Genomic DNA, 26,014 nt, shown 5'->3' with positions numbered 1-26,014 from the left:
AGAAGGTTTGGGTGAGAGAGGGGCTATACATAGTGCAATGAACATGTGGGAAAGGACCTCAGTTCCTCTCTCCTGCCCTGGTCTCTCCCATACCCTGGTTTCATGGAAAGACCCCACTGGGAAACAGGGCTTCAGGACTTCTGCTTTCATCTCTTACCTGTGAAGAGAGCCCCACGTGTGCAGAGACCGGCAGCGAATGCAAGTCTGCTCTGCATGCAGCCAACACTTCCAGTGCTTTCTGGACTCCAGGCTCCTCATCTGCAAAGGAGAGACGTGGAGGAGTCAACGTCTGGTTGCTTTTGCCCGTTGCTTCTTGTGCTCCTGGAGTGGACAGTGTGCTAAGCATTGCATCAGGGGCTTCCCAGGTTGTCCCTACAGCAACTGCAATAGGCAGAGAATATAATTCCCCCTTTTCACCAAGTGTCAAGGCACTGAGAGTGTAAGAACTCACAGAGCAAGAACGGAGACTGGGATTGCCAGCATGGGGCTGAGCAAGGCAGAGTTGGAGAGGCTGAGCTCTGGCAGCAACTTTGCCTAAATGCAGTCTGGTTGCCACAGCACTTGACAGTTTATTACTGCTTTGTTTGTACTCTTTCTGTTGTCTTTCTCATGCAGATAAAGAGAGATTTTTATTCTCATTTTAGATGTGATAAAACAAGAAAGGTTAACTGGCTTGTGCAAGGTCATACAGATAGGAAGTGATATTCAACAGAATTAATTTCTTGGTTAGCAGATACCAGGATTGACTTTATGACTTAATTCTGGTGAACATTTTGGAGAATTCCTTTGGTATTATGCTTCAATTGCTAGTTTCCCACTTACTGCAGATACAGAAAAGGACTCTGAAACCCCTACAGTGGGAAGCAAATGTTTTTAGAAATCAATATACAATATATAGACTCTTTCATTTTCCATTAAAATTAATTCAATTAAAATGTATTTTATAACCATATTTTAACATTTTACTCCCTCTTTTAATCATTTTATAATAGTATACATAGGAAATCAGCAATAAGGATATTCCTTTTTTTTTAAGATTTATTTATTTGAAAGGTAGAGTTACAGAGGGGCAGAGGGATTGAGAGAGAGAGAGAGAGAGAAAGAGAGAGAGAGACTTCTTTCATCTTTGGTTCACTCCCCAAGTGATTGCAATGGCCAGAGCTGGGCTGATCTGAAGTCAGGAGCCAGGAGCTTCTTCTGGGTCTCCCACGCAGGTGCAGGGGCCCAAGGACTTGGGCCATCTTCTACTGCTTTCCCAGGCCATAGCAGAGAGCTGGATGGGAAGTGGAGCAGCTGGGACTTAAACTGGCACTCATATGGGATGCTGGCACTGCAGGTGGTAGCTTTACCTATTTTGCCACATGCTGGCCATAGTAAGGATAATTTTTTTTTATTTGACAGAGTTAGACAGTGAGAGAGAGAGAGAGACAGAGAGAAAGGTCTTCTGTTGGTTCACCCCCCAAATGGCCGCCACAGCCGGAGCTATGCCGATTCGAAGCCAGGAGCCAGGCGCTTCTTTCTGGTCTCCCATGCAGGTGCAGGGGCCCAAGCACTTGAGCCACCTTTCACTACCCCCTCGGGCCACAACAGAGAGCTGGACTGGAAGAGGAGCAACTGGGACTAGAACTGGCACCCATATGGGATGCTGGCACCGCAGATGGAGGATTAACCAAGTGAGCCACGGCGCTGGCCCCTAGGATATTTTTAAAAGGAGTAATGGATGGGGCATACGTTTGCTGTAACAGTTAAGCTGCCACTTGGTAAGCTCTCATCCCATATTTGAGACCAGTACTTGAATTCTGGATCTTTCTTCCATTCCAGCTTCCTGCTCACGTGCACTCTGGGAGGCAGCTGGTGAGGTCCCTGACATCCACGTGGGACACCCGGATTGAATTCCTGGACACTGGCTGCATCTTGACCTAGTTGTGGATGTCGTTACAGGAATTTGGGACGTGAGCCAGAGGGTGGAAGTGCTCTCTCTCCTTCTGCCATTTAAATAAGTAAATAATTAATTAAAACTAAAGTGAGGAATGGACTCTGTCAAGCAGGGAAAGATCGTCAAGGGAGCAGGAAGGTGGGGATACTGACCGGCACCGTGAACATCTGGTGCTGGTTCTCTTTGTGAACCTCTGACAGTCCACAAGGGGGTCAGCTTGCCTGGTGGGTATTTATGGTAAACAGAAATCGCAGTATTGAAGCAGACTGCCTGGTTAAGTAGAACTTGATGTTTGTATTCCTCGACTTTCATAGTTGCTACTCACCTTACTTTCACTTCCTTAGCTGTGTTTCGAAAGCAGGTTTCAACACGCGTCAAGCACAGAGTGATCTTCCGTGCGCTGAGCCCATCACAGGGGGCTGTGCTCACTGGTTGCCCTCCACTGTCCCTTCTGGGCAGTCGAGCTTGGTCGTGCTTAGCAAACAGGCAGGAGACACTGAGACCAAGTCCAGCTCTGCACACGCACGATGCCCACTTGGAATGGGTTTTGTGAGCTCACTTTTTAAGTTGTGCTTTCATCCTGACCAGCTCTGGTTTCCGTCATGTATTTGGCTCAGCTGCAAGTCTGCCTCTGCAAGGCTGTCTCACTGGGTGACAGTCATTCTCTCCCTGTCCCTGTCTCCTGGCCCCTTAGAGACCACTCCCTCACCCCCGAGCTTCACGCTCTATCCCCCTTTGCACAGAGCACTTTTATTCATTACCAAGTATTTTTTTTTTTTACCCTTGATGGACTTCTTATGTCTGAAAGAAAAAAAAAAAGATTATACTCTTTGGTCCCCCAAACACAAGGGGGAGAATTTTCTGTTTGTCCAAGTAATTTCTTTTAAAAAAATTTATTTGAAAGACAGAATTACAGAGAGAAGAGAAAGAGAGAGAGCACCGTCCGCTGGTTCACTCCCCAAATGGCTGCAATGGCCAGGGCCGGGTTGGTCAGCATCCAGGACCCAGGAGCTTCCTCTGGGTCTCCCACCTGAGTGCAGGGGCCCTAGCAGCTGTGCCATCCTCTACTGCTTTCCCAGGTCATGAGCAGGGAACTGGATCAGAAGTGGAGCAACCAGGATTCAAACTGGTGCCCATATGGGATACTCGCATCGCAGGAGGTAGCTTAACCGGTTACGCCACAGAACAAGCCCCCACATAATTCCTGATTTTAGGGCCATGCAGGATGCCTTTGTTCATACAGCCGCCTCAGTCTGGGAGCCAAGGAGAGAATGCTAAGCCTCTGATTGCTGTACCAGAGAAGTCTTTTGTTGTACACGATGCCAACCAGGAAATCCCAGGATTCTCGTGTCAAGGTGCTAACAGTCTCCCAAAGGGTCAGAGAAGGCTCTGGTGTGAGTGCGACAGGAGGCACAGTGATCTGTCTCTAAACGTAGCAAGGGCTGCTGCTGCGGCAGTGCTGGCATCCCATATGGGCGCAGGTTTGAGTCCCAGCTGCTCCTCTTCCAGTCCAGCTCTCTGCTATGGCCTGGGAAAACAGTAGAAGATGGCCCAAGTCCTTGGGCCCCTGCACCCATGTGGGAAACCTGGAAGAAGCTCCTGGCTCCAGGCTTCAGATCGGCGCAGCTCCGGCCTTTGCAGCCAGTTGGGGAGTGAACCAGTGGATGGAAGGTCCCCCACCCCCTCTGCCTTATCCTTTTTCTGTGTGTAACTCTGGTTTTCAAATAAATAAATAAATCTTTCGATAAAAAAATAAACCTAGCAGTGGGTTCTTCTCTCCAGGGTCACTACATTTCCTAGTCTCATCGGTTACACTCTTGTTTAAGTCTTAGTTAAGGTAGAGGTTTGGATTATAATTTGGGGCTTCTATTTTTGTTACTATTTTTTTAAATTTGAGAGAGAGAGACAGACAGACAGACAGAGACAGAGAGAGAGACAGAGATAGTAACAGACAAAGAAAGAGGGATCCTATGTGCTGACGCACTTTCCAAATGCCCATATCAGCCAGGCCAAAGCTGGGAGATGGAAACTCAATCCAGATTTCCCACTTCAGTGGCAGGGATCAAACTACATGAGTTATCCCCACTGCCCCCAGGCGTGCAGAACTGCGAACTGGGGCTGATAAAATACCCAGTACCCCAGTGTGGGATGTGAGTGTCCTCCCCAGTGTCTTAACTGGCAGGACAAATGCCCACCCCAGGGGAATATAATTTTATTTTTTAAGATTTATTTTATTTATTTTTTATTTGGAAGGCATAGTGACAGAGAGATGGGGGGGGGGGGGAAGAGGGAGGGAAAAGTATATGAGAGAACATCTTCCATTTGCTGCTTTACTCCCTAGGTGGCTGCAACAGCTGAGGCTGGGCCAGGCTGAAGCCAGGAGCCTGAACCACATCCAGGACTCCCACAAGGATGACAGGGACCCAAGTAGTTGGACCATGACCCACTGCATTCCCAGGTCCATTAGCAGGGAGTTGGATCAGATGCAGAGTAGTGGGACTTGGAAGTCCTTCTGATACAAGATATGGGCTCTGCGAGTGGAGGTTTAACCTGCTGTGCTGTGATGTCTACCTCATAGAGTCCATTTTTTTTTTTTGACAGGCAGAGTTAGACAGTGGGAGTGAGAGTGAGAGAGAGAGAGAGAGAGAGAGAGAGGTCTTCCTTCCGTTGGTTCACCCCCCAATGGCCTCTGCAGCTGGCGCACCGCATTGATCCAAAGCCAGGAGCCAGGTGCTTCTCCTGGTCTCCCATGGGGTACAGGGCCCAAGCACTTGGGCCATCCTCCACTGCACTCCTGGGTCACAGCAGAGAACTGGCCTGGAAGAGGGGCAACCAGGACAGAATCCAGCGCCCCAACCAGGACTAGAACCCGGTGTGCCAGCGCCTCAGGTGGAGGAGTAGGCTAGTGAGCCTGGCACTGGTCATTGACTCCATTTTTAAAGGAAAGTGGGGAAAACAGATTTTGGAGGACATTTAACTGTCTGCCACAGTCCGTTCCTTTAACCAGTGAAATATCTATGTACTTGCTTTCTCTCGCCAATGAAGCATATTAATTTCTCTTCCTATCAAAGGTGAGGCAACTGCCAGGTCCCGTCTAACTCCCACTGTCGTGAGCAGAGTGTGGGATTCCGCGGGGGTGCATACCTCCAACGTCTGGATATGGTTCCTCGTGGCCCAGCCCCTTAGGAACTGAAGGCTGAGTGCCTTCTCTCCCCAGCAGCACAACCACCAGAGCTGAAACCCCTATTTACAGCAGCAGGCTGTCGGCTGTCCTGATGGGCAGGAAGTGCGGGCACCTCTTCCCTGGGGATGGCTTCTGTCCCTCCCCAGGCCTGCATGACAATGTCTCGTTCTGTGTTCTGGAAGCATCTCAGTCCACTGCCCACTGTGGTCTCATCAGGGTGGACGCTGGGTTTTATTAAGCTTTCTTGGAGACTGCATAGCTTTTCTGCTGGTGTAGGTTTGGGGGTGTGTGTATGTGCGGGGAATGTGGTTTATTTACTCCTCCACATCACCGACATTTCTTTTTCTATCCTGGTTTTCTCTGCCATACTAGATTCCATCAGGAGCTTCCTCGTTCTGGTTCCCAGCTGGGTTCAGCCCCTGGAGTGCTCCAGAGGAAAGTTAGAGGAAGGGACACACAGAGAGCCTGCAAGATTTATTCCAGGAGCTCTTGCCCAAGGCTGCCGTGTCCCTCAGTGACGGTCACATCTCGTTTTATGCTGGGCAACGCCAATCACCAGAACTGGAGCTGCAGGCGTCACAGGCTCGGCCAGATGTCGATGCAGGGCGAGCGTGAGTGCAGGACACAGAGTCCTGACCTGGGTGCGAGGGTGCAGGTCAGGGGAAGAGAAGTGGGCTGCAGATCCAAGCGTGGAATAACGATGATTCCGTGCCAGAGAAGATGGGGTGGTCTGAAGGAAAGGGTTTAGGGGCTCAGGAGCAAGGAGCCACTGATCATGTTCAAGTTCAAAATAATCACCTGGGACCTGGAGCTACGGTGACTAGTGAAGACAAGTGGATTGCTCGTCAAGATGATTTTGGGGGCCGGCGCCGCAGCTCAATAGGCTAATCCTCCGCCTTGCAGTACCAGCACACTGGGTTCTAGTCCCAGAGGGGGTGCCGGATTCTGTCCCGGTTGCCCCTCTTCCAGGCCAGCTCTCTGCTGTGGCCAGGGAGTGCAGTGGAGGATGGCCCAAGTGCTTGGGCCCTGCACCCCATGGGAGACCAGGATAAGTACCTGGCTCATGCCATCGGATCAGCGCGGTGCGCCGGCCACAGTGTGCCGGCCGCGGCGGCCATTGGAGGGTGAACCAACGGCAAAGGAAGACCTTTCTCTCTGTCTCTCTCTCTCACTGTCCACTCTGCCTGCCAAAAAAATTAAAAAAAAATTAAAAAAAAGATGATTTTGGTACGTGTGCAGTGAAGGGAGCCTCTGGCTAAACTGGAGATTTGCCATGGGCAGGAAACAGCGGAATCCTCTGACAACCAAGAAAACTTTCAGCCTCCAGGAGAAGCCCAAAACCTCCCATAACCCAGGCTCATTGCATGACATTCACAAAAGGGAAAAATCAGTCATCTCAGAGCAAAACGGACCTTGACTGCATTTTTGGAAAGAGAGTAGGGAGATTCTTGAGCTCCCCTGCTGGTGCGCCTGGGAGGGCAGCGGAGGATGGCCCAAGTCCTTGGACTCCCGTGCCCACGTGTGGGACCCGGAGGAGGTTCCTGGCTCCTGGCTTCTGCCTGGCCAGCCCGCTGTTGCAGCCATTAGGCAAGTGGATGGAGGATCTCATTCTTTCTCTCTCTCTCTCTCTCTGGAGCTCTGCCTTTCAAATAAATTAAAAGTAAATAAATTTTAAAACAATAGAAATCAAAGAGTTGTTAGAAAATTCTTACAAAAATCGTATCTCTGGTCAGGCAGCTTTGAAGTCTCCTGTTCACAGTGACTATCACAGGTGACAACCCCGCAGTGTGCCTAGGTAAGGGGGTGCCTCCCTCTCCCTCCCAGGCTCCTACTTCTCCCCACAATTCGCAAACAATTCCCTTATTAAATTCTCAAACTGTTCCACCCACGATCTGAGTCTCTGCTGGCGGGACCCCGCCTTGCAAAGGGGCAGAAATCAGACAACAGCCTCATTGTGTCTCTGGGAATAAAAGATCCCTCCCCTCCCCTGCCCTACCCGGCAGTTTTGTGGTTTCTTTGCTTCTGTTGGTTTTAGGTGGAAAGTCCCCACCCTGATACAGTTTCTGGAACTGGGAAACTGGACCTGCTGGTGACCACTTTGGTGCACTGTATCGTTGCACTGTATCCTTTTCTGGCAGCTTCTACAGGGTCATTTGAAGCACGGATGGTGTGGGCTGGTGCAGCCAGAGTCTGATGTCTGGACGGAGTTGGTGCCCCTGTGTTGACCTGGGACGTCCTTATGAGAGGCACTAAGGCAGGCTTGGGGGCCGCCTTGTCTCGTCTTCCCTTGAGAGCTGCCTCCTGTCGCTGCTCCAGTGTTTGGCAAGGAAGAACTGGCTCTTTAACTCTCCCAGCACCCAAATCACTGCACCCGCACTCGGTGGAGATCCCCAGAGAGAGAGGTCCGCCTTTAACAAAAATGCATTCTCATCTCAGGGAAAAAGATCTCTCCTCCATCTCTTTTGTAAAATGTGGCTTCCAGTGGCAAAAGTTTCCATCCAGTTCCCCTGAAGTTACAGGCTCTGATAGTTCATGGTCGATTTCCCAGTATACAGTAGGTAACAGTTGAACCAAATTTTTGCTAGGCCACAACAAAAATTACCAGTTTTCCACCCTGGATTTCCTCAGTGTTTGTTTCCTGACCTATCATTATATGAATTTCATATTGATCTTTTGTTACAAAACTCGCTCTTTAGATACTAGGTTTACATTGTTAGACATAGGATTGAGATCAGGCTGCTTACTAATAATTTTCAATATTCATAAGCTTGCGGGTATTCAGAGGAGAATTCTGAATACTGGCTCTCATAGACCAGACGGCACGCTAAGTTTTTAAGGATTTTATTCCGTGAGAGAAATGCACAGGAGAGTGAGGGCTCTATTTAGGGGAGGAGGAGTCTAGAAGCTAAGTCAGATCCACGCCAGGCAGAGAGCAGGCTAGGAGTAAGCCATGTGGAGCAAGCATATGGTTAGAGAAGCCACAGGTAGCTTAACATGGCAGCAAAGGGAAGGCAGAGAAGGCCACAGGGAGGGCCCACTGTGTTCCAGGCCTTTTATTCACTCCCAAACAGGGAGTGGTTGCATTGTCTGATTGGCAGGTGGGTGTACAGGTTGGGTCAGGTAGGGGCATTAGCTCACACGGGGGCGTGGTCTTCCAGCTCACAAACCTAATCGATTTTATCCTACTTGCCTGCCTACATCAGGACTAACTGTTCTAACAAAACCCCCCAAACAGCAGTGTTTAAAGGACCACACGGCCTGGGGTGGGCGTGGGCGCAGCAGTTAAGACGCTGCTAGGATGCCCGTGGCCCACGTCACAGTGCATGCGTTTTGAGTGCTGGCTTTGCTTCTGAGCCCAGCTTCCTGCTAATGCGTACCCAGGAGGCAGCAGGGATGGCTGCAGCATTTGGTTACCCGACACTCACACTCAGTGGGAGATCTGGATTGAGTTCTGGGCTTCCGGTTCAGCCTGTCCCTGCCCCAGCTGCTGTGAGCATTTGGGGAGTGAACCGGAGGACAGAAGATCTCTCTCTCTCTGCCTTTCAAAGACATAAAAAAAAAATTCCCCAGAGGTCAGTTTCTCATGCTTCAACCTCCGTATAAGCTGACTTCGTGGTGTCAGACTTGGTCTTTTCTATTTTGTCGCCTTTAACCTGCGTCTTTTTTAGCATGTGACCTCTGTGTTTTGCCCAAGATGGCGTCTCTAGCCTTGCCAGACTATCTGTGTCTCAGCCAAGAGAAATACGAAAAAGGGGAGGCAGTGAACACGACCCGTGTCCTCAAGGATGTAAGTGGGGAGCTACAAATGTCACTTCGACTCAGAACCGGGGCACATGGTCACACCCCGTGTTAAAGGTGCTTGGAGAGCCTGGCTTGGCTTGGGACTGTTAGGTGCCCGGCTGAAAGTTAAGCTTCCACTAGTTAAGAAAGAGGAGCTGGATGCTGGAAAGAGCTGGCGCTCTCTGCCATGTCCAGCTGAGCTGCAGTCGTGTGTGAAGTCTGTAGCCGTCTGCTAGGGACTTATGTGGAGGCTTCAGTTTTCTGCAGTGCATCTGAAAGATTTTACTCCCTACAAAGTCTCCGTCTTGCTAGCCCTTTCGAACTTTCTGAATGTTGAAACCGATCCCTTAAAAAGAGGACTTTTGTTGTTCCCTACCAAGAAACACATAATTCAATATTTTGTTGAAATGGTAGATGGAGGCCTTGGGTCTCTGAGGGAACTTTAATGCTTGATGTATGTGGAACTATAATGACAAGGAGGCCAGAAGCTGGCTGGGAAAACCACAATCCAGTTTGTCTCAGCCAAAGTTTAAAAATGGTCCTGTAACATTTTAGAATCTTTTCTCAAATAACCGACTTTCTGGGGAGTCCCTCCAGGTATTGGTATCAGAGAGGGACTCAGTGCATGGGAAGCCAGGACTGAGTCTAGAGCTAGAGGTTCCTGTTTAACTCTCTCTCTCCCTGTGCAGATAGAAAATGGTTATTTGGAGAAGCCGCTGACTGCAGGGCTGGAGCGAGGCCAGCACCAGTCGGAGCTGAATTGGGAACATCTCGTGCTGGGGAGTGAGAAAGGGCTCAGCGTGCAGTCAAGACAAACGGACGCCGGAGACGCCGGAGCCGCTGGAGCGAGTTCTCACAGGCCAAATCAAGGATGATCGAGAAACAAGGGCAAGTAATCGACTATCACCATAAGATGAAACATTCGTGGGGTGAGTGAGTGGCGCAGCAGCCTGCATCCCCTACAGAGTGCATGGTGTGAGTCCTGGTTCCCTGGCTTGCAGCCCTGTTCCTGTGCGCCCTGGGAGCGTGGTGATGGCTCAACCAGTCCTGTCCTGGCCTCCCACGTGGGGGACCTGGCGGGCGTTCCCTGCTCCTGGCTTTGGCCTGGAGGAGCCCTGGCTGTTGTAGGATCTGGGGAGTAAAGCAGCAGATGAAAGATCTCTCCATGTCTCTCTGCCTTTCATGTTAGAAAATCAGTAAAAACTTTTAAAGGGTAAATTTTTAAAACATCCATGCATTCATGTTGATATGAATGAATAATCAGATATCAGATGGGGATAATATACAGTTCTTCCTTATAATGAATTTCTGTTAGTTAATGTAAATCATGAACAAAATATCAAACTGCCATTTGACAAACACCTTAGTAATAGCTATTAAAGGCAAGAATCTTTAATGGATATTTTAAATTAGTGGGTGGAAGCTTGATAAGAAACAGTATTTGTAGTGGCTCATAGTGTCTTCCTGTGAAATGCTTGAGTTACAGTGGGAAACGTGGTGCACCTGTCCTTATCCAAGAGATCGATGTTATTGTCAGAAAGAATATTGACTTCATGATCCTTCAGAAAAGTGGCATTGGAAAGGGCTCCACGGAAATTCTGTGATATTCCTGCCAAAAATGTAGCACCTGAACTAAATCTTGCGGAAAATATCAGACAAAACAAAAGTACGAAACCTGTTCCAAATTACTAGGCTATATCCTACAAAAAATGTCATGATCAGGAAAAAAGAGGAGCTACAGAACCATCCACGTTGGAGTAGACAGCAGGTGTGAAGACTAAGTAAAACGTGAGGTCCTGGACCAGAAGAAGTGTTGGTGGGACAACTGGTGAAATGTCAAGTGGCACTGTTGATTAGGTAATAGTATAATATCAATGTTAAATTCCCTGGCTTTGATAATTTTACTATAGTTACATAAGATAGGGACATTTGGGGAAGCTGAGTGGAGGGTACTGTGAAGTTCTTGTACCATTTGGAAACTTTGTTCCTAAGTATTAAGTTACTTTGAAATAAAAATTTTCAGAGAGGAGAAGATGGGGACACAGCTTGGGAGGTGAGCATAGCATCGTGCAGGATCCTTCCTGTAGGTGCTGAGTTGGTTTGGAAAGCATTCTGGTTGTGCTGATTTGTACCTTATTAACAAAGCTTCTATACCAACTTCTTTGTTTTAGTTAAAATTCAGAAATTGTATTTGAAAGAGAGTTAGAGATCTGCTATCCCTTGGTTCACTCCCCAAATGCCCACAACAAACAGGGCTGGGTCAAGCTGAAGCCAGGAGCCTGGAACTCAATCCAGGTCTCCTATGTGGGTGGCAGGGACCCAAGTACTTGAGCCATCACCTGCCACCTCCCAGGGCGATGCTCAGCTGGAAGGTGGAATTGGGAGTGGAGCCGGGGCTCAGACCTAAGCATTCTAATCTGGGATGCAGGTATTCCACACAACATCTTGGCCACTAAGCCAAACACTCCCCCATCTCTGGGCCTCTGCTGTAGTTCAGTAACCAGGATTGTGTGCAGTGTCCACTACGTGGCAATAGTGGTGTGAGATACTCTTCCGTATCCAACACCTCACCTGATAAAGCAGGCAATTTATTTACCATTTGGCTGCAGCACTGTACTGAGTCTATTTTTAAAAGGCTGTCGGTGGTAAATTTTAAGATCCAGTTTCATAGGTTAACTAAAATATTTCCTCTGTGAAAGGAATGGGCAAGTTGTCAGAATCAAAATGGAGTTGCCCTTGTCAGCCATCACAAGCATAAAGCTGAGAGGCTATAAACAAAGGATCCTTATGCGTAATTGCCTGGCAGGAACAATCACAGAGGACTCTGGGAGCAACCACAACCCTACACAGAAAACATTTCCACAAGGACATCGGCCCAGCAACTGGTCAACCTCAGACTCGCACCCTGGCTGCTAGTCAATGTGGCCTGTGATCAACTGATTAACATTTCAAATACCTGTTGTAACCCTCCTCCTTTCTCCTTAAAAACATTTCTTTGCCTCCACTTCCCTGACTACATGAGGTTTCCTCCGGCATGTGTGTTCCCATTGCAGCACTCTGCTCTTCCCACATCAGCGTCCGGCTTCCTTGGAAAGCCCCTCTCTCTGTTGTTTTGTTACTCAGGTTGATGTTTTTACCTTCAGCACACTCAGAGGTGGCTCCCAGCTAAATCAACGTGGACTTTCTTCAGTCCAGTGTACACTCAGTGAGCCTACTAGACTGTTCCATTTGAGATGTCACATTTCAGGGTTGGTGTTGTCAGGGTAGTGTGTTAAGCTGCCTCCTGCAATGCCAGCATCCCATAGTTCAAGTCTGGCGGCTCCACTTCTGATCCAGATTCCTGCTAACGCACCTGGGAAAGCAGCAGAAGGTGACCCAAGTGTTTGGGCCCCTGCCACCCCTGCAGGAGACCCAGATGGAGTTCATGGCTCCTGGCTTCAGTGTGGTCCGACCTGGGCCATTGTAGCCATTTGGGAAGTGAACCAGTAGATGGAAGTTCTCTCTCTCTCTCTCTCTCTGTGTGTGTGTGTTTCTCCCTCTTTGTCACATTTTAAAATAAATAAAATAAAATTTTTTTAAAATATGTGATATTTCCTAATGCGTGTCTTTTCTGCAGTCCTATGAGAAGTTCAAAAATGAACCAGTGTGATGGGGTTGACAGCGGGTAAAGCTGCCGCCTGCAGTGCTGGCATCCCGTATGGGAGCTGGTTCAAGTCTTGGCTGCTCCACTTCTGATCCAGCTCTCTGCTATGGCCTAGGAAAGCAGTAGAAGATGATCCAAGTCCTTCGGCCCCTGCACCTGTGTGGGAGACCCGGAAGAAGCTCCTGGATCCTGGCTTCGGATCGGCGCAGCTCCGGCCATTGTGGCCAGTTGGGGAGTGAATCAGCGAATGGAAGACCTCTCTCTCTCTCTCTGCCTCTCCTTCTCTCTACGTGTAACTCTGACTTTCAAATAAATAAATATATTTTTTTAAATGAGCCAGTGTGGTTGGCACTGTAGCATAGTGGGTGAGGCTACTGTCTGCGGCGCTGGCATCCCGTATGGGAGCCGGTTCGAGTCTCGGCTGCTCCACTTCTGATCCAGCTCTCTGCTATGGCCTGAGAAAGCAGTAGAAGATGGCCCAAGTCCTTGGGCCCCAGCACCCATCTAGGAGACCTGGAGGGAGCTACTGGTTCCTGGCTTTGGATCAGATCAGCTCCGGCCAGTGAGGCCATCTGGGGAGTGAACCAGCGGATGGAAGACCTCTCTGTCTCTGCTTCTGTGTAACTCTGCCTTCCAAATATATAAATAAATCTTAAAAAAAAGAACCAGTTAGACTTCCATTTTGTCATTTATTACCTTTGTTTACTATTCCTTGGTTGTAATAATTATTTCTGCCATCAATAAGCATTTTCCTTGGAGGTTTCAAAACCTGTGAGTGCACGCTATCCTCAAGACATGTTGATACAGATAGAACAAGGGCCTCATGTTGACCTTTCACCACTTGAGCCCATATTTCTGACTTCAAAACACTGTGGATTAAATTGTTCTTAGACTGGCGTTGTGTTCTGGGTAAAGCTGATGCCTGTGACGTTGGCATCCCAAATGGGAGCCGTTTTGAGGCCCTGCTGCTCCACTTCTGATCCAGCTCCCTGCTAACATGCCTGGGAAAGCAGCCAAGGATGGCCCAAGTGTTTGGGTCCCTGCGTCCACGTGGGGGATCTGGAAGAAGCTCCTGGCTCCTGGCTTCGATCTGGCCAAGCCCTGGCCTTTTCTGTCATCTGAAGAGTCGATCTCTCTCACATGAGCACCAGTTCAAGTCCCAGATGCTCCACTTCTGCTCCAGCTTCTTGTAATGTGTCTAGGAAAGCAGCAGAAGATGGTCAGAGTGCTTGGGTCCCTGCCACCCATGTGTGAGACCCAGATGGAGTCCCTGGCACCTGACTTTGGCCTGGCCCAGCGCCAACTATTGTGGCCATTTGGGGAGTGAACCAGTGGCTGGAAGATACTTCCTTCTCTCTCATTTTCAAATAATTAACTAAATAAATCCTTTTTTTTTTTTTTTAAAGTCAGTGTGGAATAAAACAGCCGAGATAAGCTGAGAAGTCAAGTTCCTCAATCTAGAACACCTGTGCTGCCTGCTGTAGGAATGTTTTTCCTTCAAATGAAATTAAATGAGAGTCAGAAATGATTCGATCTGGAGTTCAGATTCTCCATTTCATGGTGGGAGCTGCTGTAGTTTGCATATTTGTCAACGTTCTCCAGGTGTTCATGGACTACTGGGGCCTTAGTGTCTCACAATTGGCCCACAGTGTGCAGGCTTCAGGGGCAAATGGAACAATTTGAATGTTACACTGCTTAGTATTTTCACAGGAGTCCTTTATATTTAAGTAACTATAATATTCTTACAGGTGTCCGTGGATGGCCAGGACTAGGCTGGTGAGCTTGTCAAGTGTGGCATTCACCGCAATTTGCTCGCTATTTTCTGTGTTAGATTCGCCTTTTTGTTGTTATTATTATATAGTGTTACATGCTCAATTTGCAAAAGTGAGTCTAAGGATCTAGTGACAGGCACAGCCACACAAAGCCTCTGTCTCTGTGTCTCTCATGGTCCCGCACAAATGAACTGGAAACTCTGAGGATTTCACCTAGGCAAAGAGGGAATCAGTTTAAAAATGTAAATATTTGGACAGAGCTTTAATGCGACTGCCAGTCTGTTTGCCTCTGATTTCTGGTGTGTGGGCTGTGGAACGTTGGTGCATGACATGAAACCATTAATGCTTTTGTGGAATTTTCAACAAAATAGTAATCTAGTTGGTAAGCCAATAGAATTTTTTAAGAATCATGATAAAATGATGCTTTCCAGGACAAAATGGCTAGAGTGTAAGAACAGGAAAGATACAAAAGGGCTTTATTCAAAGCCTCAATCCTTACAGAAAAGTGGGGATACATTTCACTCGTGTTAATAAAGGGCAGGGGAGTGTTGTGTTGTGGTACAGCAGCTTAAGCCGCCACTTGCGATGCTGGCCTCCCCTATCAGGGAGGGACTTTGAGTCTCTGCTTCTCTCCTTCTAGTCTGGCTCGCTGCTGGTGTGCCTGGGAAAGCAGTGGGAGACAGCCCAAGTGCTTGGGCCCCTTCCACTCACGTGGGAGATCTGGAAGGAGTCCCAGGCTCAAGGTTCCAGTCTGGCCCAGCCATGTCCATTGTGGCCATCTGTGGGAGCGAACCAATGGATGGAAGATCTCTCTCTGTCTCTTTCCATCCCTCTGCCTTTCAAGTAAAGAGAACAAATATTTTCTTAAAAAACAAGAAAGGACAGAGGCAGCTGGGAGAGGAAAGGTAGTTATGATCAGGAGGCAGAAGGGACTGGCCGAATTTCTGTGTCGGTGACAAGGTGGGCTGGTGTGTCAGCCCCAGCGTGCACCAGGCAACAACAGCAGGTAGCAGATCCTTCACATCTTGGAGGAATCCCTCCGAGTACAGGCTGGGCACGTCCATGAAGAGAGAGGTGACTGATACCTGTTTGTTGTGTTTATGCTCCAATATCCAACTTCAGAGAAAATTTTTGCACTCCCAGGCCAGTGCCTGTCGTGTTAGCACAGAGAATGGAAAGGGTGCATCGGTCTATTTCTGATCAAACTCCATGTTGGGCAGGAAAGGTGAGCAGAAATCACCCTTGTCACAGAAATAGCAGGTGGGTGATTTCATACTGAGGAAAACTGTCAAAGCTTGCGGACATAACAAAATCGTGGCCCCTGAGATTATAGCTTCAGAAATGCACACATAAATGGACAGCAAGTAAAAAACCAGATTGCTTTTCTGGAAAGCTGCTCATGCACATGTTAAAGAGGAGGGATCATACGCGACATTTTATTTTGATGCAGGTGAAGTAAAAACCATGCCTATGGTTTCACGTGGGCTGCTTAAAGGTGCTCAATCCCAGCTGCATTTCAGAACATTGCCCGGCTCAAACTGATCACTTCAGGCCTGAAACACCATCTGTTTCTTCTTTTTTTAAAAAATATTTTATTTATTTATTTGAGAGGTAGAGTTACAGACAGTGAGAGGGAAAGACACAGAGAGAAGTCTTCCGTCTGCTGGTTCACTCCCCAAATGGCCACAACAGCTGGAGCTGAGTCAATACAAAGCCAGGAGCCAAGAGCTTCTTCTGGGTCTCCCACGTGGTTGCAGGGGCCCACACACTTGGGCCATCTTCTACTGCTTTCCCAGGCCATAGCAGAGAGCTGGACTGGTAGAGGAGCAGCTGGGACTAGAACCAGTGCCAAAATGGGATGCTGGCACCGCAGACATAGGATTAACTTACTGCACCATGGCGCTGGTCCCATACCACCAGTTTAATACTGAATATGAAATCAAGATTTCCTCAGATTAAGTCAAACTGCAAATGTCTTGATTGCTAAGAAGGGAACTCTTTGCTAGGGACTGATGATTTTCTTCACTCATCAGAGACAGACAGGCGATGTGTTAGCAGGCAGATGGAAAAGCCACACCTGATGGCTGTGGCTGATATGGAAAGACAGGGTTACTGGGGGTCAACTGTGGGAGCCACTGGTGACTGCCTGCCCGACAGCTCCTCTTTCCTGTCCCTTCCTGTGGGAGCATCATTCTGTTCAGAGCCAACCCAAGGGGTGAATAGCAAGGGTTCTAGGTGCAGGAATGCTTTCACGGCTGTGCACTGCATAACCCTGGGACTCAGGCGATAGCAATTCTACTCCCCTCTGCTTGCAGATAAGGACAACCGTGTGGCCTTGTTCCAGCAATGAGACGGTTTGTGGGCCTTTGGGAAGCCTAAGGAGGAACAGCCAACAAGTGGGACGTCAGAAGGACGCTGCAGTCTGCAATCCTGCTGACATCAGTGAGTCCCTGAACCAAGCCCAGAACAACCTACGCGAGGACCTCCCACCTAAAGAGAAAAATCTATCTCTGTGTAGGCTAATGCTGTCAAACATTCCGTACTTGTAGCCAAAAGCCCCTCTAACAGATGTAAATGCATCAGTTCTTGAGGAGAGAAATATATATCCGAGTATCTAAAGATAGCAGCTATTGACTCAATAATTTGATATTAGAAGTTGTGGTGTACACACACACACACACACACGCATACACACAGTATGGAACACTAGTCATCTGTAAAAAAAATGAAATCCTGAATTTTTAAGCAAAATGGATGCAACTGGAAACCATTATAATTAGTGAAATAAGCCAGTCCCCAAAATACCATATTTCCCCCTTATAAGTGGTAACTAATAGAGTACAAAAAAATGTAATCTATATGAGTGAAGCTGACATTTTGAGATTCAACGATTGTTTGTAGCCCCTGTCTCCCTGTTGAGGACCAGAGGTTTTTGTTTTTTTTTTTTTTTCTTTTTACCATTTGTTGAATTTTGTACTTAGTGTAGGGTTAATCTCATGAGCATAAAATAAACTGAAGGAGATCTTTCTTATGAGTATAAAATAAACTGAAAGAATAAGGGAGGAAGAAGGAAGAAGGATAGGAGCCGGGCAGGAGGGAGGGTGGGGTGGAAAGCACCACTCTGCTCCTAAACCTGTATACAGGACATCTGTTCACCTTCAAAAATAAAAAATAAAAAAAACCAAAAGAAGAAGAAACACATGTGATACTTCTTTGATTTCTGCGTAAACCCCTTCTAATATAAAATGCATACGGTAAAGGAAGGAGCTCATCAGACTCTTTAATCACTTGACAACTGTTACTTTTGCATTTTATGTCTAGGAAAGTTAACATTATTTTTTTCTTTGGGACAGCTGTCTCTTATGCTATAAGCCATAATGAAGATTGTGATTTGAATATTGGTGAAGTGAACAAAATGTAATTTCTAACATCAAAAAAATTTTATATTTTTATTCCCAGATTTTTCTGTACAGATCACAGTGCCTAAAATTAGGTTCATGTCACCTGCTGTCTGGAGAGCTAAAACTTAGTATGTCTGGAGTTGCTAGGTTTTAGTGGAGAAAGGAAGCCAATACAGAGCGATCTTTCCTATAGGGTAGGAATAATTGGAGTCATCTTCCTCACTTATTAAAATGTAACGCAAGACCTTTGCATCACTCTACCAAAAGTCTTTAACAAAGCACACCTATGTCTCTTAGACAGTCACTCCCTCCTCGTAACTCCCAAGTGCAGAACACAGGCAGGGAGTGTGCAGCCTTGCTGAGGGAGTCCAGAGAATTTCTGAGAAGGTGGGGGGGGGGTCAAGACACCAACATTTTCCACCTGACTCTCCAGTTAGGGACACCGATGGATAGACTGAGCTGGTTCTGAACAAAGGCCCAGTTGTTATGAAAGGTAGCAAAGCCACTAGAATAAAATGACCAGGTGTTTAAAGTGGACAGAACCAACAGGAGGGTCCAGAACCAAGCTGACGGGCAAGTAGGGGGGATGGTCAGGACCCTAGAGCCGGTCCTTTCTAGCACCTTGCTGGAGCTGACTCAGCCCGGGGTGGTAGCTGTGTAGCTGAATCACAGCTTCTGTAACTTTGCAAACACTGCCCAGGTTAATGTGGAGCTATTTTGCTACAGCGAAACAAAGCGTGGACTTTCTTCTCAAGAACAATCATGGCAAAGCAGGATCCACCGGGGTAGAGGGTAACCGTAGGGGCAACGCCGTATACAAGCGGACAATCCTTATGCAAGATTTTTGGCTACCAAGAAGGATTCTCCTACAATGGACAAATGCATCTGCTGTAGGCCAGGGCTTTCCTACAGGCCTAGGAAGGCCAGGCAGGTAGCACAAATGAGCCACTGGGTATAATCACTGACTGATTGAGCCATCATCTCTTAGGGTTGTTCTGAGCACATGGAATACATCGGTGAGAAAACCCAACCCAACCCATCCTAAGGGAAAAAAGCAATCCATGTCCTGGTGGAGCTCACATTCTAGGAAGGAGCTAGAACAGAGTGGTGTCCTGTGCCCAAGAGGATTCCCAGCCCTGCAGAAAGTCAGCAACCACTGCCAGCCCAGGCCATCACTGTGGTCAGGCAGGTGGCCCAAGTGTCGCCAGAGCTGCTGATTTTTAGAGAGAAGTTGAAGTCCACACATTTGCATTCAGTTTCTGATTTTCAAACGTAGGCATGCATTCTCATTCAAAATCTTCTGAGGTCTACATCTACGTAAGATGTTGCTGGAGGAAGCCAGGAGAAACTTAGTGAAAGGTATATGGAAATTCACTGAGCTTTTATCACAACTTCTGATGTTAAATTTGAAAAAGGCTGGCATTGTAGCAAAGTGGGTTAAGCTACTGTTGGCAGCAGCGGCATCACACACTGGAGGGCCACGTTGAGCTCTGGCTGCTCTGCTTCCTATCCAGCTTCCTGCTAATGGGATGGGAAAGCAGTGGAGCATGGCCCACGTGCTTGGCTCCCCGCCACCCACATGGGAGCCCCTGGCGGAGCTCCTAGTTCTTAGCTTCAGCTTAGCCCAGACCTGTATACGGCGGCCACTTGGGGAGTGAACCAGTGGATGGAAGATCTCTCTCTCGTTTCTTCTCCCTCTCTCTCTGTTGCTCTGCTTTCAAATAAACACGTCTTTTAAAAAAATATCGTTGGACAAAAATAATTGGTCTGGGTGTGGCTCATATGTTGTCAATTATAATTATTCCTCTGTGAAGTAATTTCATGGTGCGGGAAATTTTAAAGAGCTGTAATCCCCACTCAACTCTGTCTCATTTTCTATCTATCCATTCAAAATAACTTTCTGAAAAATCAGTTACATGTTGTTTTAGGTTCTGGGGCTACATCAATGATTAAACATAAATCTGTGTGTGAATGTAAATATTTTTAAACATTTAATTCTTCTTGCTAAATTTTATTCCAAAAATACTGCACCAGTTTCTGTGTCTACCAGAATGAGAAAGGCCATTTCTCTTACCCTGTGACAATACTATACATTATCATTTAAATAATTCCAGACTTTTTGACTTGAGTAACACAAATAGAACCATTATTTTGTTTTGCATCTATTTGGATACACTGAATCCTAAGAAAACATTGATACTTGGAATTTTTCATAAGGACTCTGCTGGTGACCCCCTTTCAGATTGTTCAAATGGTTTTCTTGTTATTCAGACCCAAAGTTTTTGGTCCAGGCCCATCTGCTATATGGATATGAGACTGTGGGCACTTGGATGAACTTCTCTGTTTTTTTCTTCAACTATAAAATGATGATCACTAAACTTTCTTCTGAGATCTTGAAATTTAATGTAAGATTTTTGATTGAAAGGTTCTAAAACATAGCATCAGGATGGATTGATGCCTTGAGTTAATGCACATTAAGTTACTATTTTAGGCTAAATAGCACAGAATTGCTGCAAATTCCTAGAATTAACACTTAAGAAAGTTCACAGGGCCTGCATAAACTGGAATTTGAATTTGGCTTCAGAGTTACAAAAAATAACTTGATTGTCCATATTCTGTATAGCCTCTATCTTTTTAAAGTATTTTTTTACGTAGTGGGAATGTCAAATTATATCTCATTATCATAACATTTATGGATGCCAATTAAATATAATGTAATTTTCAGCCTTTTTCATTTTTACCTGAACATACTCCCTCTAGTGGTTCAAACTATTTAAAATATTTATTGAATATTCCAAACCAACTTAGTTGCTAACTGCCGTGTGTTTATTTTGAAGACTGATTTATTTGGGGCCAGCGCTGTGGCTCAGTGGGTTCAGCTGCCTTCTGCAGTGCCCGCATCCCACATGGGTGCTGGTTGAATCCACTTCTGGTCCAGCTCCCTGCTAATGTGCTTGGGAAAGCAGCAGAGGATGGTCCAAGTGCTTGGGCCCCTGCACCCACGTGGGAGACCCAGATGGAGCTCCTGGTTCCTGGCTTCAGCCTGGCCCAGCCCTGGCTGTTGTGGCTATTTGTGGAGTGAACTAACAGATGGAAGATCTCTCTCTCTCTGTCTCTCCTTCTCTGTCACTCTTCCAGATAAATAAATATATATATTTTTTTAATTAGACAGGCAGAGTTAGACAGAGAGAAAGGTCTTCCTTCCACTGGTTCACTCCCCAAATGGCTGCCACAACCGGTGCTGCACCGATCCAAAGCCAGGAGCCAGGTGCTTTCTCCTGGTCTCCTATGCGGGTGCAGGGCAGCTTCCCAGGCCACAGCAGAGATCTGGACTGGAAGAGGAGCAACCGAACTAGAACCTGGTGCCCATATGGGATGCTGGTGCTGCAGGCGGAGGATTAACCAAGTGAACCATGGCACCAGCCCCGTAAATATTTAACAAAAAAGAAAACAGCCAAGTCTGGGCCAGGCTGAAGCCAGGAGCCTGGCAGGAACCCAGTGGGCCATGATCCACTGCCTCCTAGGCACATTAGCAGGAAGCTAATCCTAAGAGAAGAGCAGCCAGAACTCACGAAGCAGCACTCTGATACGGGATGTGGGAGCCCCAAGTGGTGGCTCAACTGTTACACCAAAGTGCCCAGCGCTAGGTTTGTTCTCTTAGCCTTCCTTGTCCATCCAGAACTATTAATGCCTTTAATACATTACAGAAGGTGAGAGTAAAAAAAAAAAAAATGGAGAGACGATTTTTATGTCATTTCAATTAGACACAAAAGGAAACAAAGTAACAGGTGAACTCAATTCCACAGGACTTTATGGAGGGCATCTGGACAGCACCAGGTCCTCGGGAGCTGACCGTCTCCATGGAGCTGTGTCACTGCCCCCTTTCCCTCCTGGGAGAGGTATCCACTGGCCTGGTAGGACTTCGTGATGGCACTGTGGTCACGGCTGTGGCTTCCATCCTCACTAGCATCCTCAGATGTTGGTGATCCCACCGGGTGTCCAGTCCCACGTCTATGCTGCCCTCCGTAGCTGAGTCCTTTGAACACACCCCGAGACCTCTCTCAGTGCCTCCTTATCCGTCTGGGGAGCGGGGAGAGAGAGCAGGGGGAACCTCCCACTACTTTACTGTGCTACTCGGGGACTCACAGGAAGCTTGCTGGGGGCTGTCAGTCAACCATGGTTTCATTTCCACTCTCCTGCTGTCTGTGGCTTCCACCAGGATGGGTGTGGGGGGTGGGGAACATGTTCCTCAGCTTCACAATGTCTTCCCCTAACCAACTCTGAGCACCCAGTGCAGCCAAGGGCTAGGCAGTCACCCAGGCTTTCTGCCAAACTTGACTAAAGAACTTGGAACTGGAGCATCTGTCCCTGGTTCCTCCCAGTACTACAGCCCTGTCTCCCTGACACTGGTAGTCTCAAGTCTCATGGGCTGGATAGGAAAGGATCCTGGAACAACAGATCAGTTCATTTCTCCCTTGTTCCAAGACAGGGCTGTCTCAGTTGGAGGGAAGCTGGCTCTGACAAAGGGGCACAAATTTGAAGGAGAATGAGGGGAAAACGGGAAATGGTTTTCATTTGGAGAGGAGGAGCCCATCATCATCTTTAAGAAACTAATTTCAGGCCAGCGCCGCGGCTCACTAGGCTAATCTTCCGCCTGCGGCGCCAGCACCCCAGGTTCTAGTCCCGGTTAGGGCGCCGGATTCTGTCCCGGTTGCTCCTCTTCCAGTCCAGAAAGGCAGTGGAGGATGGCCCAAGTGCTTGGCCCTGCACCAGCATGGGAAACCAGGAGGAAGCACCTGGCTCCTGGCTTCAAATTGGCGGCCATTTGAGGGGTGAACCAATGGAAGGAAGACTTTTCTGTCTCTCTCTCTCACTGTCTAACTCTGCCTGTCAAAAAAAAAAAAAAAAAAAAAAAGAAACTAATTTCAAATCGCTGATAGTCTGGGGATGGAAGACTCGGGCCAGGTGGGCCATGGGTGTCAGCAGTGGGAAGGGACGTGGAACACTTTCCACGCATCGAGCTGTTCCCTGTACACCACGCCATTCCAAGAGCTTAGATGAACGAACCCAAGTAGTCCTCAAACTCCGTGTTCCCCTTACACAAACTGAGGAGACAGAGAGGTGAGCCATTTGTCCAAGGACACACAGCGAGTCAGGGAAGAGGCAGCCTGGCTCCTCATTCTTATGCGGCGGCTGAAAGGTCAGAAAGCCCAGCACAGGAGGAGGGCGAGCACAGAGACCTGCTGACGTACATCCAGTGACAACACGTGGGGGAAAGGGAGGAGGGGCGACAGGAAAAGCAGGCAGGCGGCAAGACCCCGCAGGCAGGCCTGGGCAAGACCCAGAAGTGTCTCTGGGACAGCTGGAAGGACAGACAAGTCTGCGCTCTGGGCAGGGGCTGGGATGGTGGGGTAGCTGGTCTCAGGGCGTCCTGCTCAGAGCGGCTGGGACTGAGAGGTGAGGCTGGGAGTGGCAGGGCTGAGAGAGCAGCTTCCGTGAGAAACGCAGGCAGGAGTGCCGAGCAGGGAAGATGCCAGCCCCCACCTCGGAGCGTCTGGCTTCGTCTGGCTTTGTCTGGCTTTGTCTGGCTTTGTCTGGCTTTGTCTGGCTCTGTCTGGCTTTGTCTGGCTCTGAGTCCCGACTCCAGCTTCCAGCTAAGGCAGCCCCTGGGAAGCACCCCCTCAACTACACGGGTCCCTGCCACCCGCGTAAGAGATGTGGATGGAGGTCTTGGTTCCTGGCTTTGGCCTGGCCCAGCCTGGGGATTGCGGGCATTTAGGGGAGTGAGCCATTGGATGGGAGATCTCTGCTTGTGGGGAGCAACTCAGACTAGACTAAGTTACTCGAATTAAGACTTATTCTATGCATCTGCTCTCCCACAATATGGCGCTGGGAGAGGAGGAAACAGCTTCTACACAGCTGCCTCCAGTTCAACCAATAAGCAGCAGGACCTGCTCCTGATTGGAGAAGAGCAGCATACTCGGCGTGTGGGTAGCAGAGTTGGGATTGGTGGAAGAGGACTATAAAGGAGGAGAGAGACAACGTGCACCAGGAACATCTAAGGGGAACATCTGTGCAGCCCCCGAGAGAGCTGGCCGGCGGTGTGCCACTCCCCCACGGAAGTGGGGAAAGTGGCAGGGGGAACCGCCCTTCCACGGAGGTGGAAGGGACGGTAGCCAACCCGGGAAGAACCAGCAGCAAACCCGGGGAGGGCCGAGCAGACAAAAGAACAGTGCAGGGTCCTGTGTTGTTCCTCCACGAAGACGGGGAGCGACATAATGGTGCCGTGACTCGGATACGAAGCCTAGGCAGGGCTTAGTGTCGTTCCTCCATGAAGACGGGGAGCAACATCTGCTCATGTATTTCTGCCCCATTATATATTATACATAATACATATATGCTATTATTATTACTTTTAAAGGAGTCCAAGGGCCAGCGCTGTAGCTCAGCAGGTTAAAGCCCCATCTCGCAGTACTGGTATCCCATATAGGCACCAGTTCAAGTCCCAGCTGCTCCAGTTCCAAGACAGCTTCCTGTTAATGCTCCTGGGAAAGCAGCAGAAGATGGCCCAAGTGTGTGGGCCCCTGCACCCACGTGGGAGACCTGGAAGAAGCCCCTGGCTCCTGGCTTCGGATTGGTACAGCTCTGGCTGTTGTGGCCATCTGGGGAGTGAACCAGCAGATGGAAGACCTCTCTTTCTCTCTCCATCTCTCTCTGCCTCTCCTCTCTCTGTGTAACTCTGACTTTCAAATAAATAAATAAATCTTGGAAGAAACTTCTGGCTCCTGGCTTCAACCTGACCCAACCCAGGCCATTGTGGCTAAGATATGAACCAGTGAATAGAAGATCTCTGTGTCTCTCCCACTTTAACTCTGCCTTTCAAATAAATAAATAAATCTTAAAAAACAAAAACAGAGTCTAATAGAAAGAAACACTGCTGAGTCCAGTTGAACTTATTATTATTATCATCCCCTTGGTATCTACCAGCCACTCTACATATATTCACATTACTTTTGCATGGCACAGATTATTAGCCTAATTCGACAGAGGAAGAAAGCGACATGCAGAGAGCATGAGTAATTTGCTCTTTGTTTGCTCAGCTCCTAAGTGGCAGAACTTAGACTCACATTCGGGTGTTAGGAAATGTAGGGGGTTTCCAGCAGGGCAGAGGTAGCCATGACCACGGCGCCGAGGGATTACGCTTGAAGCTGTGAGCAGGATGGGGACAAGGCCTGTCTGTCCCCCGAGCCCGGCTGAGTCTGTTACCCAAGGGTGGCCCCCACGAGCACACCTGGGGCTTTGTCATGAGTCTTGGCAGCTTGGGAGTAACAGAACTAGATGGTGAGAGGTCCCGGGCAGTGTCTGGTGCCGAGCTACCGGGCAGGAAGGGAGGCCTCTAGGAGGAGGGTCGTGGTCCCACCAGGGCTGCCTGCAGTCCGTAACGCGTTCTAGCACCTTGGGGCTGCAAACGTTTGGTCTACCTTGCTACATTTTATAGGAGCATCTTGGCCCTTTAGGGTCCTTCCTCGGAATCCCCCTCTCTTTCTCTGAGGCCCCAAAGGGCAGGGGGAGAGCCCAGGGTTAGCAGCCTTGAGCATTCTTGGAGTCAAGTCTGCATCTTTAGAACCGACTGGGAATATTGTTTTCGAAAGACTCTGCTGTTGGCATCTGTGTTCTTCTCGCAGTCAGACAGATGAATAAATCTGCACCCTTTATTTTACCTTTCTAAACAAATAAAGATACAATATCTGTTCAAAACCATTTAGCAAGCAAAAAGGAAAAGCCAGTCTGAAAAAATTAGTCAGCAAGACAGGAGAAACTGCAAGTTCAGAGCAGGCAGGGCCGAGCGTATCGGCCAACAGAAATAAGACGCAGAGAAGACAAAACTCATCTCCCCGAGTTGTGGAGAAGCGAGTTTCCGAGCCCCGAACGGCTGCAGGCCAAATGCGGTCTAATTGTGTCTTATTTAACTTGGCCTCTTCAATAGGGAGTCCTTGGCCCGCTTTGCAAATATCACACTTTCGGCGAACCGACCTTACTCGAAGGTTTTCCCTTACGAAAATGCGAAGTATTTTTGGTCCTCCAGTGATAACTCAGCTAATGAAGTTTTCAACTCTGCGTGTAGCCTGTGTGCTAATGGAAACCATACTGATGGTGCGGGGAGCCCATCCCTTCTTCCCATGTGGGAACTCAGAGTTCCCACAGCTGGGTCTCTGGAGGGGCCTGGGCCCCCTGAAAAACAGCTCAGGAAACGGACTTGTTGCAAAGACTCACAAGCTAAGTTTTAAATACATATAC

General features: G+C 48.3%; 1 protein-coding gene across 1 annotated transcript in view; it reads right to left on the bottom strand.

Moving 5' to 3' along the window:
* The window catches only part of LOC127490640 (uncharacterized), a 218,621-nt gene that overhangs the window by 22,465 nt on the left and 170,142 nt on the right, over positions 1-26,014 (bottom strand). Inside the window, exon 5 of the mRNA XM_070075740.1 lies at positions 158-258. Within this exon, the coding sequence (XP_069931841.1) occupies positions 158-258 (101 nt within the window). The remainder of the gene's footprint in view (positions 1-157; positions 259-26,014) is intronic.

The sequence above is a fragment of the Oryctolagus cuniculus genome, chromosome 6, assembly GCF_964237555.1.
Source record: "Oryctolagus cuniculus chromosome 6, mOryCun1.1, whole genome shotgun sequence".
Lineage (NCBI taxonomy): Eukaryota > Metazoa > Chordata > Mammalia > Lagomorpha > Leporidae > Oryctolagus > Oryctolagus cuniculus.
The sequence above is the reverse complement of the archived record's forward strand: the minus strand, read 5'-3'. Positions and strand labels throughout refer to the sequence as shown.